This window comes from Chiloscyllium punctatum, chromosome 37, assembly GCF_047496795.1.
Source record: "Chiloscyllium punctatum isolate Juve2018m chromosome 37, sChiPun1.3, whole genome shotgun sequence".
Taxonomy (NCBI): domain Eukaryota; kingdom Metazoa; phylum Chordata; class Chondrichthyes; order Orectolobiformes; family Hemiscylliidae; genus Chiloscyllium; species Chiloscyllium punctatum.
The window spans coordinates 10,481,554-10,496,140 of NC_092775.1; the positions used below are offsets into that span (position 1 = coordinate 10,481,554).

A 14,587-nucleotide genomic window follows, 5' to 3' on the forward strand; every position below is an offset into this window, starting at 1 on the left:
ACTGATTGGCATTGCCGCACTTGGTTAGGCAAAAATGAAACTGGCAGGCCCTGTACAGTAGTTAGTAACTTGGATGGTAATGCTGGTCTAAGAATAGTAGGGAGACACATTAGCAGATGTAATGGTGTGTTGCATGGTGGAATACTCTCTCAAACCCACTGTAGTGATTGTAATGAGGTCAGCTAGGTGGACCTCAGAACAGGAGTTCCCGATTGGACCAGTTAACAGCTCCAATCAGGGAGCCCTGGCTGACAGATAAGAATAGCAGTATTCACACTAAGAGTTGGATCAGTGTCAAAGACTCTCCAATGAAGGGTGACTTGGAGATGGGATACTGGCCTCTGTGGACTTATTTCACTCACCATTCACTAACAGTCACGTGGGTGATATACATGAGGATGCCTGAACAAGCAAGAATTAAGGGAAGTCCTGCAGAGATATGCTCTCTGAAAAAACACATTTTCCACTGACTGGTAGACATACATACACATTATTTGGATACACATCAAGTAAAAGAAAATCTAAGATTTTACCCTTTAGTCCCAACACACCCTGCATTGTATATACTAGTACTACAACACTAATGGCATTCTTCACAATTACCTTAAGTACTGCAATTTTATTTTGCATTTCAACATAGCAGGGGTCATCGTCCTTTAGCAGTATTCTTTTCTGCCAGGGATGATCACATTTGCCTGTATAGGGCAGGTCTGTGCTTGGCCGGAATAAACCTAAAACAGAGCAAAGTCTTGTAATTATCCATTGGATATAGGTGTAAGCTTGCTAGTGGACTACAGGTATAAATAGGTGAACACCACTAAAATGGTTAAATTTCATATAATTGGGCTAAATAATCAAATGCATCATGGTTTGTCCAGTGCAACATGTAGTGAAAGTGAATTCAGTTGGAAGCGTGGGCTATGCAGACATTTGTTTGAAAAGGATTTAACATATGTTTACTGTGGAGAAGGACTTGGAAAATACAGAATGTTGGGAAATAGATGGTGACATCTTGAAAAATGTCCATATTTCAAAGGGGGAAGTGCTTGATGTCTTGAAATGCATATAAGGTAGATAAATCCCCAGGATCTGATCAAGTGTACCCTAGAACTCTGTGGGAAGCGAGGAAAGTGATTGCTGGGCCTCTTGCTAAGATATTTGTATAATCGATAGTCACAGGTGAGGTGCCAGAGACTGGAGGTTGGCTAACGTGGGATCACTATCTAAGAAAGGTGGTAAGGACAAGCCAAGAACTATAGACCAGTGAGCCTGACATCAGTAATGGGCAAGTTGTTGGAGGGAATCCTGAGGGACAGGATGTACATGTATTTGGAAAGGCAAGGACTGATTCGGGATAGTCAACATGGCTTTGTGCATGGGAAGTCATGTCTCACAAACTTGATTGAGTTTTTTGAAGATGTAACAAAAAGGATTATGAAGGCAGAGCGGTACAAGTGATCCATATGGACTTCAGTAAGGCGTTCGACAAGATTTCCCATGGTAGACTGGTTAGCAAGGTTAGAGCTCATGGAATACAGGGAGAACTAGCCATTCGGATGCAGAACTTGCTCAAAGGTAGAAGAGAGAGTGGTAGTGGAGGGTTGCTTTTCAGACTGGAGGCCTGTGACCAGTGGAGTGCCACAAGGATCGGTGCTGGGTACACTATTTTTCGTCATTTATATAAATGGCTTGAATGCGAACACAGGAGGTATAGTTAGTAAGTTCACAGATGACACCAAAATTGGAAGTGTAGTGACAGTGAAGAAGGTTACCTCAGATTACAACAGGATCTTGATCAGATGAGCCAATGGGTTGAAGAGTAGCAGATGGAGTTTAATTTATATGTGCAAGGTGTTGCATTTTTGGAAAGCAAATTTTAGCAGAACTTTTAGACTTAATGGCAAGGTCCTAGGGAGTGTTGCTGAACAAAACAACCTTGGGGTGCAGGTTCATAGCTTCTTGAAAGTAGAGTCGCAAGAAGATAGGACAGTGAAGGCAACATTTGGTATGCTTTCCTTTATTGGTCAGAATATTGAGTATAGGATTTGGGAAGTCATATTGCGACTGTACAGGACATTGGTTAGGCCATTTTTGGAATATTGCGTGCAAGTCTGGTCTCCTTCCTATTGGAAGGATGTTGTGAAACTTGAAACGGTTCAGAAATGTTTTAAGGATGTTGCCAGGGTTAAGGATTTGAGCTACAGGGAGAGGTTGAATAGGCTGGGGCTATTTGGTTTGAAACTCTGGAGGATGAGGGGGGACCTTATAGAGGTTTATAAAATCATGAGGGGCATGGATAGGATAAATAGACAAAGTCTCTTTTCTGGGGTGGGGGGAGTCCATTTAGGGTGAGAGGGGAAAGATATGGAAGAGGCCTAAGAGGCAACGTTTTCATGCAGAGGGTGGTATCTGTATGGAAAGAGATACCAGAGGTGGTGGTGGAGGCTAGTACAATTGCAACATTTAAAAGGCATCTGGATGGGTGTATGAATAGGAATGGTTTGGAGGAATATGGTTTGAGCGCTGAAAGTGGGACTAGATTAGGTTGGAATATCTGATCAGCATGAACGAGTTGGACCAAAGGGCCTGTTTTCGTGCTGTACACCTTTATGACTCTAACAGTCTATGTCAAGTAGCAGGTAACCAGAAGCCTGTCATTAGACAGCGATATATCACAAGAGTAAAGCATTTGTTGCAAATTAATCTCATCAAATCCCAAGATGTGTTTGTTCATGTATAAATATATATCCTGACAGTAAATAGATGCTTTTGGGAATAAGGTAAAGCTGTGATGCTGTAGTTTCTCATTGTGCTTTTCTAGGATATAAATGGAAACCAATGAAATAATTAGACAGGGCAGCAGATGGAGAGAGATGAAACTGCCTAACTATCTGCATCTTTTTGCTCTACAGAATACTTTGGACATAAATACTTATTTTTCTTTTTATGAATGCATTTTAGTGGACACATCTTTGAAAGCATGAAAGCAGTAGCCGTAATGTAATGACTCAGATGGAAGACTAAAGTTCAAAGCCAAGTCTTAACTGATGCTTCATGCCAAAATTTACCCTGTAGGAAGCAAATGTCAACCTGCCTTATTAGAAAGTTGCAGATTTGAATTCCAAAGTTCACAATCTAAGATTCTGGAAGTGCTCATATTGACTATATCTTGGATGCATCAGCCCCAGTCTCAGAAAATTGTGGGTTCTTGTTCCAATATAGAGGCTTGAGTTCAGTACTACATTGTCAAAGCTTTCAGACAAAATTATAAAACAAATCTGACCTCTTGTTTAAAAGATCCCATGAAACCATTCCAAATAAAAACAGAGAAGTTATTCTCCTGAACTGGCAAATGATTATCCCTCAATTAATATCAATTCATTTTCTGAGGTTGCAACATTATGACAAAGACTATATTTCAGAAGTACTTATTTGGCTGTCAAATCTCTCTCAGTCTACTTTCTCAACTATTTTTCTTAATAATAAAGACTACATAATCTTAATAGCTGTCAGTTCTGTAGAAAAATTAAATGCTAAAGCTTACCTGTCACTATTCCGAGACATGAAGTACTGAAAAATATCCATTTCTCACAAACATTTTCAAAAATGATTCATGCCTCATTGTATATGAAAAGCAAGGCTTTGGATTATCAATAGCAGTCTCAATTCCAAGATAATGTGCAGAGTTGGAACACTGGTAAAGACAGTCCAGGTGAGTGGAGATCAGAGTTCTAGCTATGGAACTCTGGGCTCAGATTTTCCATCTGCAATCACTTGGTGCACATGGGAGTCTGTAAAATGTTTCAGGAATACAATATTGAGTATTATTTTGGATTGTTCACATTGTAGGGACTCTATGATTCTAAGACACAATGTGGAAGCAGGCCATTCGGCCCATCGGGTTCCCACCAACCCTATGAAGGGCATCTTGCCCAGACTCACCCTCCTACTCATGCCCGAAACATCGATTCTCTTGCTCCTTGGATGCTGCCTGACCTGCTACGCTTTTCCAGCAACACATTATCAGACAATTTAGCATGGTCAATTCACCTATCCTGCACATCTTTGGACTATGGGAGGAAACTCACACAGACAGGGGAGAATGGGAAACCTCCACAGAGACAGTCACCCAAGACGGGAACTGAACCCTGGTGCTATGAGGGAGCAGTGCTAACCACTGAGCCACTGTGCAACCATCATATGGGACTGCTAACCAACAGCAACTAATGGTACTCTATTTGGGAGGATAAGAAAAAAATAAGCAAGATTAAAAGCTTGATCATACATATGGTTTCAAGAAATGTCTTGGCCGGTGGGATGGGGAGGATGTTGGTGAAAATGGTCAGGTTTAGTGAGTTAATGAGGGAATTGCAGAACTTCAGGCCTAAAGCGTAGCCACCAATGGTAGAACAATTAAAGTTAGGGAATGTTCAAAAGGCCAAAGTTAGAGGAATACAGAGAACTTGAAGGTTACTGAGTTTGATGCAATTATAGGAATAGGGAAGGGTGAGGTCATAGAGGGATTTGAATATCAAGCCACAAATTCTACTACTATTTTACAGCCTTTTCCAAGGGAAACATGCAAGCATATGATAAAAAGGAACTGCACACAAAGCATTCAATTTTAACCATCATGAAGGTATAACAAAAAAAACTCATATTTGAGGACAGAATGATCTTAAATAGAGTCAGAGATGTACAGCACGGAAATAAACCATTCGGTCCAACTCTTCCATGCTGACCAGATATCCGAACCCAATCTAGTCCCACCTGCCAGCACCCAGCCCATATCCCTCCAAACCCTTCTTACTTATATACCCAACCAGATGCAGTTTAAATGTTGCAAATGTACCAGCCTCCACCACGTCCTCTGGCAACTCATTCCGGCACGTACCACCGTCTGTGTGAAAACGTTGACCCTTAGGTCTCTCTTATATCTTTCCCCTCTCACCCTAAACCTATGCCCTCTAGTTCTGGACTCCCCCACCCCAGGGAAGAGACTTTGTCTATTCATCCTATCCATGTCCCTCATAATTTTATAAACCTCTATAAAGGTCACCCTTCAGCCTCCGACACTCCAGGGAAAGCAGCCCCAGTCTATTCAGCCTCTCCCTATTGCTCAAATCCTCCAACCCTGGCAACATCCTTGTAAATCTTTTCTGAACCCTTTCAAGTTTCACAACATCCTTTCGATAGGAAGGAGACCAGATTTGCACACAATATTCCAAAAGTGGCCTGACCAATGTCCTGTACAGTCGCAACATGACCTCCCAACTCCTGTACTCAATACTCTGACCGATAAAGGAAAGCATACCAAACGCCTTCTTCACTATCCTATCTACCTGCGACTCCACTTTCAAGGAGCTATGAATCTGCACTCCAAGGTCTCTTTGTTCAGCACACTCCCTAGAATCTTACCATTAAGTGTGTAAGTCCTGCTAAGATTTGTTTTTCCAAAATGCAAAACCTCACATTTATCTAAATTAAACTCCATCTGCCACTCCTCAGCCCATTGGCCCATCTGATCAAGATCCTGTTGTAATATGAGGTAACTTTCTTCGCTGCCCACTACATCTCCAATTTTGGTGTCATCTGCAAACTTACTAACTATACCTCTTCTGCTCACAGCCAAATCATTTATATACATGACGAAACGTAGTGGACCCAGCACCAATCTTTATGGCACTGGATCAAGAGGCTCCAGTCTGAAAAACAACTCTCCAACATCATCCTCTGTCTTCTACCTTTGAGCCACTTCTGTATCCAAATGGCTAGTTGTCCGTGTATTCCATGAGATCTAACCTTGCTAACCAGTCTCCCATGGAGAACCTTGTTGAATGCTTTACTGAAGTCCATATAGATCGCGTTCTCCGCTCTGCCCTCATCAATCCTCTTTGTTACTTCTTCAAAAAAAAGAACTCAATCAAGTTTGATAGACAAGATTTCCCTCGCACAAAGCGATGTTGACTATCCCTAATCAGACCTTGCCTTTCCAAATACATGAAATAATTGGTTAATCTACGAACTCTTAACAGCTGTCCCTACCACCAACTACAAGCATTTCCATCTCTGATCTTAGTCTTTAAAAGTTTGATAAGACCAGACTTTTATAAAAATAATAAAGGATCATGTTTGTGATACTGGTGCTTCAGAACGACATGAGGTGATTGCTCTGCATATGTGCAAACTGCAGCCTTGGACAATGAGGAGAAAGGCAGTAAAAAGGAAGTTGCTACACCTCCTGTGTTGGAAGGGGTGAATATATTATTGGTGATAAGAAATGGACCAGGGTTTTGAGGAGGAAACAATGTTGTCAGAATGGTGGTGGTGGTGGGGCAGGGAGGGTATATTGGGGTGTGGGGTGGTGAAGAGGAGCAAGAGGTTATTTCTAGTGGCAATATATTGGAGGTGGTGGAAAGTAATTCTTTGAACATGGAGTTTGCTGGAGTTGAAAGGGAAACCTTCATTGAATGGCATAGCAGGCTTGAGGGACGAAGTGGCTAACTTATGCTCCTACTTCTTACGTTCTTATGTTCTATCGTGGTTCAGGAAAGGATGGGAACAGAAGTATGATGGGTTAGACAACCACAGTTGGACAAAGGGAGACATGTGAAACTTGCCATTGTGGAGGTAAAGTGGGAGAATACCTTCTGACTTATTCTGCTGTTGGGTCATGCGATGACCTGATTTTTCCTTTTCTTTCTTCACAATTGTCCAGTGAGTTCCTAAAGCTTCTGGCGACCACTTGATTGGTGGAAGTGAGGAAGTCTGTGCACTGTGACTCTTTCGTTGTCTGTCTGTTCTCTCCCACTGACTATAATCCTAACAGTAGAAAGTAATGCAGTTAGAAGTGTTTGAACAGATTAATTTAAAAGTGGTCCAGTAACATACTGGCTTACTCAAATGTGAGTTAGGAGGTTCAATCCATTTTTCTGAACATGAGCACATCAATTATGCAGGCTGAGATAGACATATTTTTAATCAGAAGGGAATGAAGGATTATAGGTAAAGGCAGGAAAGTGGAGTTGAGCATTATCAGACTAGCTATAATGTCATCAAATGGAGCAGACTCTATGGCCAAATGCCTCCTTCTGCCCTTAAATGTAATGGTCTAGGAATATGGTGGAATAGTAGAAAATTCACTGGATTAGTAATCCAGAGGCTCAGGCTAATGGTATGAGATCAAGGGCTCAAATCCCAACAAGGCAGCTTCAAAAGGACTAGAATTGAAAGTAACTTCAGCAATGATGACTGTGATCAACTAGCATCAAGATGTCAAACTTGGGCTACTAACGTTACTGAAGCCTGGGAGACAGATTTTTAATCAGCAAGACAATAAGGATTATGGAAAAAGGCAGGAAATTGGAATTGAGGATTATCAGAGCAACAATGATCTCATTGAATGACAAAGCAGATTTTGATGGGCTAATTTACTTTGCAATGTCTTATTATCTTATCTGCTATCATCTAGTCTGGCCTGCAAGTGACTTCAGACCAACAATAATGCAATTGATTCTGAAATGCCAAGCAAGTTACTCAGTTCAAAGACAATTAGGAAAGAGCAATATCTGCTGGTCTTATGCAATATCCCATGAAAGAGTAAAAGCTCATTTCAGGCCATCGTACAGTGACAAAAGACGATTAGTAAATACAAATCTCTTCTTTCTTTAGTTCTGGAAATGTACTGAGTGGCTAGATTCCAGTTGCAATAGCCAGAGGTAGTAGTTTGAATGTCAAGTGCTATGAAGGTTTTCTAATAGTGGAGAAAAATAACAACTTTCATATTTGCACCATAGATGGTGAGATCAGCAAGAGACGTGAGATCCACAAGCTGCTGTTTGTCGCATATTCAATCATTAAACGATATAGAAAAACTGGAACTGTCTTCTCATATTGTTAATTAAAACTAGCAACATATGCCTCTATTGTAGTACCAGTGGGCCCTGCTATACATTTCTTCCAAAACCTTGGTAATATGACATTTTTCTTTAAACATTTAACTTGATTTAATTATGTCAGCATTTTCCAGCATTCTTACTCCCAGTACTTACTATCATATCAAATTCCTTTTCTAAGGATTTCACAATACAGATATTGCTTTCTGTCATTGTCGCCATCTTGGTCCAAACGTTCTGTGGATAGTACACAAATGATAAATTATACATTATATTGTAGGTATAGAGTGAAGGAAATGATAGATTAGCCCTTCAATATCACCAGATTTGTGTCAGTTACTGGCACAGTGATAATACCACTGCTGCTGGCACAATAAGTTGTATTTATTTTGTAGTTAACATGCAACATTTCCACAGGAGCACTACGACATCAAGTACAACACTGAGCCACAAAAAGATATGTCAGGTGAACATAAGCTTGGTCAAAGTAGTAAAGTTCAAGGAGTATCTAAAAGGAAAAGACGAGACTTAAAGAGGCAGTGAGGTTTAGGAAGAAAACTCCAGAGCATAGAACTTAACAGCTGAATATACTGCAAGGAACACTGGATAAATTCAGATGAGGATGAAGAGATCAGAATTTGCAAAGTGCAGGTTATCTTAGAGTATAACAGATTGGAGGAGATTAAAACCATAGGGAAAGGGCAAATCCAGCGAAAAGTCTGAAAACCTGAATGAATACATGAATAAGAAGGGAACAGAAGGACTTGAATCCTGCAAGTGAAGCATTTTTGTTATGGAAGGGCAAGATGTTTTGCCACAGGCTTGGAGGGCCAAAGAGCTTGTTCTGTGCTTTATTGTTCTTTGATATCCAACAACCACAACTATCTTTCTCTGAACTAAGATTGATTCTGACCAGTGATGAGCTATCCTCCATTGACCCAAGTTTTACCAGTAGCTCTTGATTGAAAATTGAAGCGTTGCTTAAATGGGAGCCAATACAGGCCCACAGAAAAAAACAGATGTTTGGTGAATAGAACATGGTGAGAAATAGACAGGCAGGAAGAGATGTCTAATTTACAGGGTTGAATGTGGGTAGTTGCTCAGGAGTCCATTTGTTTTGCAAGGATCATTCAAAACCTGAACTCTGCTACTGTGATCCAATCACAGTCAAAAGATCGGAGGTAAGGCAAGATGATTGCCTTTGACAAGGCAGCATTTACTGACCGACGAATCAAGAACTACTGGTAAAAATATCATACAAGAGCTGTAACAAACACTACATTGGACAAACAGGCAGAAAACTAGCCACCAAACGAAATGACCCTCTCTCATTAGTATCCATACATACAGAAAAGGAAGGACACCACTTCGACTGGGACAACACATCCATCTTAGGACAAGCCAAACAGAGTCACACAGGAGAATTCCTAGAAGCATAGAGTTCCAGTTGGAATGCTATCAATAAACACATCAAATTAGACCCCATCTACCACCCCTAAGAAAAAGAACAGGAAATGACATCACCACAGGAAATGACCACACCAACCCAAAGAAACCCAAGCAAATAAATAGAAAGCAGGAATCATGTACTGTGCTTTGCCTAAGACCCACTGAAGATGTTACCTAGTTTGGTGACGAAACGTCGGGAAATGAACCTTCCAGCTCAGCAACCAAACCTACATCCAGAACCTCAACCTGAGCTACAAATCATCTCAAAACTACTGATAAATTTTAAGTCAATAGGAGATAGCTCATCACTGGTCAGAATCAAACTTAGTTCAGAGAAAAATGTGGTGGTTAGAGATCAAAAACAAAGAACAATATAGCACAGGAACAGGCTCTATGGCCCCTCCAAACCTGTGCTAAAACGTTTTGCCCTTCCATACCAAAAACGCAGGATCCGCATCCCTCTATTCCCTTCCTATTACAGCCCAAGGACTGCAATGGCTCAAGAAGGCAGCAAACCACCACCTACCCAAGGTGCATTTAGGCATAGGCAAGCAATTCTGGCTTAGCTAGCAACATCCCCATCTCAAGAAAGAACAAAATACAATCACTTGCAGATTGAAATCTCGAATCATTCTATGCACTTTTGTTCAAAATTTTAAAGAAGAATTCTTCTGGTAAAGTTATGTAATCTGTACTTGATAAACAAACTATTATTTTTGTGTGATTGGAGGTGGGGGGGGGGGGGGTCAGGAGTAGTGGCGCTGACTTATTGGTCTTTTTAGTCATTATGTGTCATATTACAAAGGTGGTGATGGTAGAAAGGTAGATAACACCCCAGGACCTGATCAGGTATATCCTGGAACTCTGTGGGAAGCTAGGGAAGCGATTGCTGAGCCCTTGCTGAGATATTTGTATTATCTATAGCCACAGATAAGGTGCTGGAAGACTGGAGGTTGGCTAATGTGGTGCCACTTTTTAAGCAAGGTGGGAAGGAAGAGCCGTGAAACTAGACTAGTGAACCTGATATCAGTGGTGGGCAAGTTGTTAGAGGGAATCCTAAGGGACAGGATTTACGTGTTTTGGAAAGACAAGGACTGATTATGGATAGTCAACATGTTTTTTTATGTAGGAAATTGTGTCTCACTAACGTGATTGAGTTTTTTTGAAGAAGTAACAAAGGAGATTGATAAAGGCAGAGCGGTGAACATGATCAATAAGGGTGTTGACAAAATTCTTCAGAGTAGACTGGTTAGCAAGGTTGGATCACATGGAATACAGGGAAAACTGGATTGAAGGTAGGAGACAAAGGAGGGTGGTGGAAGGTTGTTTTTCAGACTGGAGGCCAGCAGTGTGCCACAAAGATCGATGCTGGGTCCACTGATTTTATACATTTATACAAATGATTTGGATGTAAACATAGGAGGTATGGTTAGTAAGCTTGCAGATGACACCAAAATTGGTGGTGTAGTGGACAGCGAATAAGATTATCTCAGAGTACAATGGGACCTTGATCAGATTGGCCAATGGGCTGAGGAGTGAGAGATGGAGTTTAATTTAGATAAACGAGAGGTGCTACATTTTGGAAAGGCAAATCAGACCAGGATTTGTATTTTTTAATGGGAAGGGCCAGGGGAGTTTTGCTGAATAAAAAGACCTTAGAATGCAGGCACATAGTTCTTTGAAAGTGGTGTCATAGGAAGGAAGGATAGTGAATGTGGTTTTTGGCATGCTTACCTTTATTGGTCAGTGCACTGAGTATAGGAGTTGGGAGGCCATATTGCAGCTGTACAGGACATGGTATAGCCACTTTTGGAATACTACATTCAATTCTGGTCTCACTGTTATAGGAAGGATGCTGTGAAACTTGGAACAGTTCAGAAGAGATTTACAAAGATGTTGCCTGGGCTGGAGGACTTGAGCTATAGTGAGAGGCTGAATAAGCTGGGGCTGTTTTCCCTGGGGCATCAGAGGGTGAGGAATGACCATTTAGAGGTTTATAAATCATGAGGGGCATGGATAGAATAAACAGTAGGTGGGGGAGGTGGGTGGGGGTGGGGTGGAAAAGAGTCCAAAATGAGATGGCATTGATTTAAGATGCGAGGGGAAAGATTTAAAAAGGGACCTAAGGGGCAACCTTTTCACAGAGAGGGCGGTGCATGTACGGAGTAAGCTGTCAGTAGTAGTAGTGGTGGAGGCTGGTACAATTACAACATTTAAAAGGGATCTGGATGGTCATATAAATAGAAAGAGTTGAGGGATTTGGGCCAATTGCTGGCAAATGGGACTGGATGTAAAAACAATGACTGCAGATGCTGAAAACCAAATACTGGATTAGTGGTGCTGGAAGAGCACAGCAGTTTCAGGCAGCATCCAACGAGCAGCGAAATCGACGTTTCGGGCAAAAGCCCTTCATCAGGAATAAAATATTCCTGATGAAGGGCTTTTGCCCAAAACGTCGATTTCGCTGCTCGTTGGATGCTGCCTGAACTGCTGTGCTCTTCCAGCACCACTAATCCAGTATATGTCCTTTTCTTCCTCTCTAGTGAATCGGATTCCTGTGAGTGTGGCGTTGATGGTCTGGTGTGTGTTCTCTATTTCTGTGTTTTTGATTATTACAAAGGTGTCATCCACGTATCTGACCCAGAGTTTAGGTTGAATTTGTGATAAGACTGTTTGTTCTAACCTTTGCATTACTGCTTCTGCTACGAGTCCAGAGATCGGTGAGTCCACGGGTGTTCCGTTGATTTGTTCGTATATTTGGTTGTTGAAGTTGAAGTGTGTTGTGAGGCACAAGTCCAGTAGTTTAAGTATGCCGTCTTTGTTGATAGGTTCAACGTCCTGTTGTCTGTTATGTCTGTCCAGCAGGTTGTCTATTGTTTCTTTGGCTAGGGTTTTGTCGATGGAGGTGAACAGTGCCGTTACATCGAATGAGACCATAGTTTCTTCCTTGTCCATAGAATGTGGGGGTATTGTTGCTTTCAGGTTTCATTCTTTGTAGGTCAGACCTGGTTATCTGTCCGTTTTTTTGTAGATTCCTCAGTGTGTTGTGGCTTGTGGATTGTTGACTGGTGGTCTGTATCTGACACATGGTGTGTCATTCATGAATGCCAAAAGAATCGAATCCTTCCACCAACACCTACCAAAAGAGGGAGTTTGACCCCACCCCACAGCTCACCAATAGGATAAACAACACACTGAGGAATCTACAAAAAAAAACAGACAGATAACCAGGCCTGACCTACAAAGAATGAAACCTGAAAGCAACAACACCCCCAGATTCTATGGACTACCCAAAGTGCACAAACCAGACATTCCACTCACACCCATAGTATCACTACCAGGGACACCATCACACAAACTGGCCAAAGAACTACAGCAGAAACTGAAACACCTGATCAGCGGATCCAGACAATCTATACAAGCGACACAGGAATTCTTGGACATCATCAGAAATATACACATAGACAAGGAAGAAACTATGGTCTCATTCGGTGTAACGGCACTGTTCACCTCTATCGACAAAACCCTAGCCAGAGAAACAATAGCCAACCTGCTGGACAGACATAGGTTCAACGTCCTGTTGTCTGTTATCAACAAAGACGGCATACTTAAACTACTGGACTTGTGCCTCACAACACACTTCACATTCAACGGAACACCCATGGGCTCACCGATCTCTGGACTCATAGTCATGCAAAGATTAGAATAAACAGTCTTATCACAAATTCAACCCAAACTCTGGGTCAGATACGTGGATGACACCTTTGTAATAATTAAAAACACAGAAATAGAGAACACACACCAGACCATCAACGCCATACTCACAGGAATCCGATTCACTAGAGAGGAAGAAAAGGACAACCAACTCCCATTCCTAGATGTGATGGTACAGAGAACACCGAACGGAGAATTCACCACAAAGGCTTACAGGAAAGCCACACACACAGACCAAGTCCTAAACTATGAAAGCAACCACCCAACACACACAAACGAAGTTGCATCAGGACACTATTCAAAAAGGGCCACAACACATTGCAGCACACCAGAACTGCAAAAAGAGGAAGAGGAACACGTATACAAGGTATTCGCCAAAAACGGATACCCTCGCAATTTCATCAACAGATGCCTAAGGGAGAGACAATGGAACGAGGACATGCTGCAACCCAAAGGACTAGCCACATTACCATACATCAGGAGCATTTCTGAACTGACAGCCAGACTACTGCGACCACTAGGACTCATAACAGCACACAGACCAACAACTCACCAGAACGAAGGACCCGATACCCAACATGAGCAAAACTAATGTAGTGTACAAAATCCCATGCAAGGACTGCACAAAACACTACATCGGACAAACAGGAAGACAGTTAACGATCCGTATACATGAACACCAACTAGCCACGAAACGACACGACCAGCTACCCTTAGTAGCCACACACACAGACGACAAGCAACATGAATTCGACTGGGACAACGCTATCATTATAGGGCAAGCCAAACAGAGAACAGACAGGGAATTCCTAGAGGCATGGCACTCATCCACAGACTCGATCAACAAACACATCGACCTGGACCCAATATACCGGCCACTACAGCGGACAGCTCGAACTGACAACTGGAAGCGGCAGAGACAGGCCACTATAAATGCCGGAGGAAACATCACAGAAGCGCTTCACAGGAGGCTCCCAAGCACTGAGGATGTCACCTAGACAGGGGACGAAACGTTTGCAACACAAATTCCCAGCTCAGCGAACAGAACCACAACACTTCAGTACCTGAACTTGAACTTCAGCTTGTACCGTTGGGGTTTCTTTGCAAAGAGCAGACTCAGTGTTAGAATCTGTTATTTTTCAGCAGAATTACTTAACCAACTGATGTGCAAATTGAAATAATCTACCCATTAAGTTGAGGAAGAATCCTGACTTTGAGATCGCCTTATTATCCTGAGATTTTGAGGTTTGAGTGAACAGAGTGACAGCTAGGATGAGAGGGGAAAGATATAAAAGAGACCTAAGAGGCAACTTTTTCCATGCAGAGGGTGGTACGTGTATGGAATGAGCTGCCAGAGGAAGTGGTGGAGGCTGGGACAATTGCAACATTTAAGAGGCATTTGGATGGGTACATGAATAGGAAGGGTTTGGAGGGATATGGGCCGGGTGCTGGCAGGTGGGACTAGATTGGGTTGGGATATCTGGTCGGCATGGACGGGTTGGACCGAAGGGTCTGTTTCCATGCTGTAC

General features: G+C 42.1%; 1 protein-coding gene across 2 annotated transcripts in view; it reads right to left on the minus strand.

Moving 5' to 3' along the window:
• c37h20orf96 (chromosome 37 C20orf96 homolog) overlaps positions 1 to 14,587 on the minus strand; it is a 48,168-nt gene that overhangs the window by 31,477 nt on the left and 2,104 nt on the right. For both annotated transcript variants that reach the window (XM_072556243.1, XM_072556242.1), the window contains exons 2-4: positions 8,052 to 8,132; positions 6,648 to 6,822; positions 604 to 731 (exon numbers count right to left, since the gene is read on the minus strand). In XM_072556243.1, coding sequence (XP_072412344.1) covers positions 604 to 731; positions 6,648 to 6,822; positions 8,052 to 8,132 — 384 coding nt within the window. The remainder of the gene's footprint in view (positions 1 to 603; positions 732 to 6,647; positions 6,823 to 8,051; positions 8,133 to 14,587) is intronic.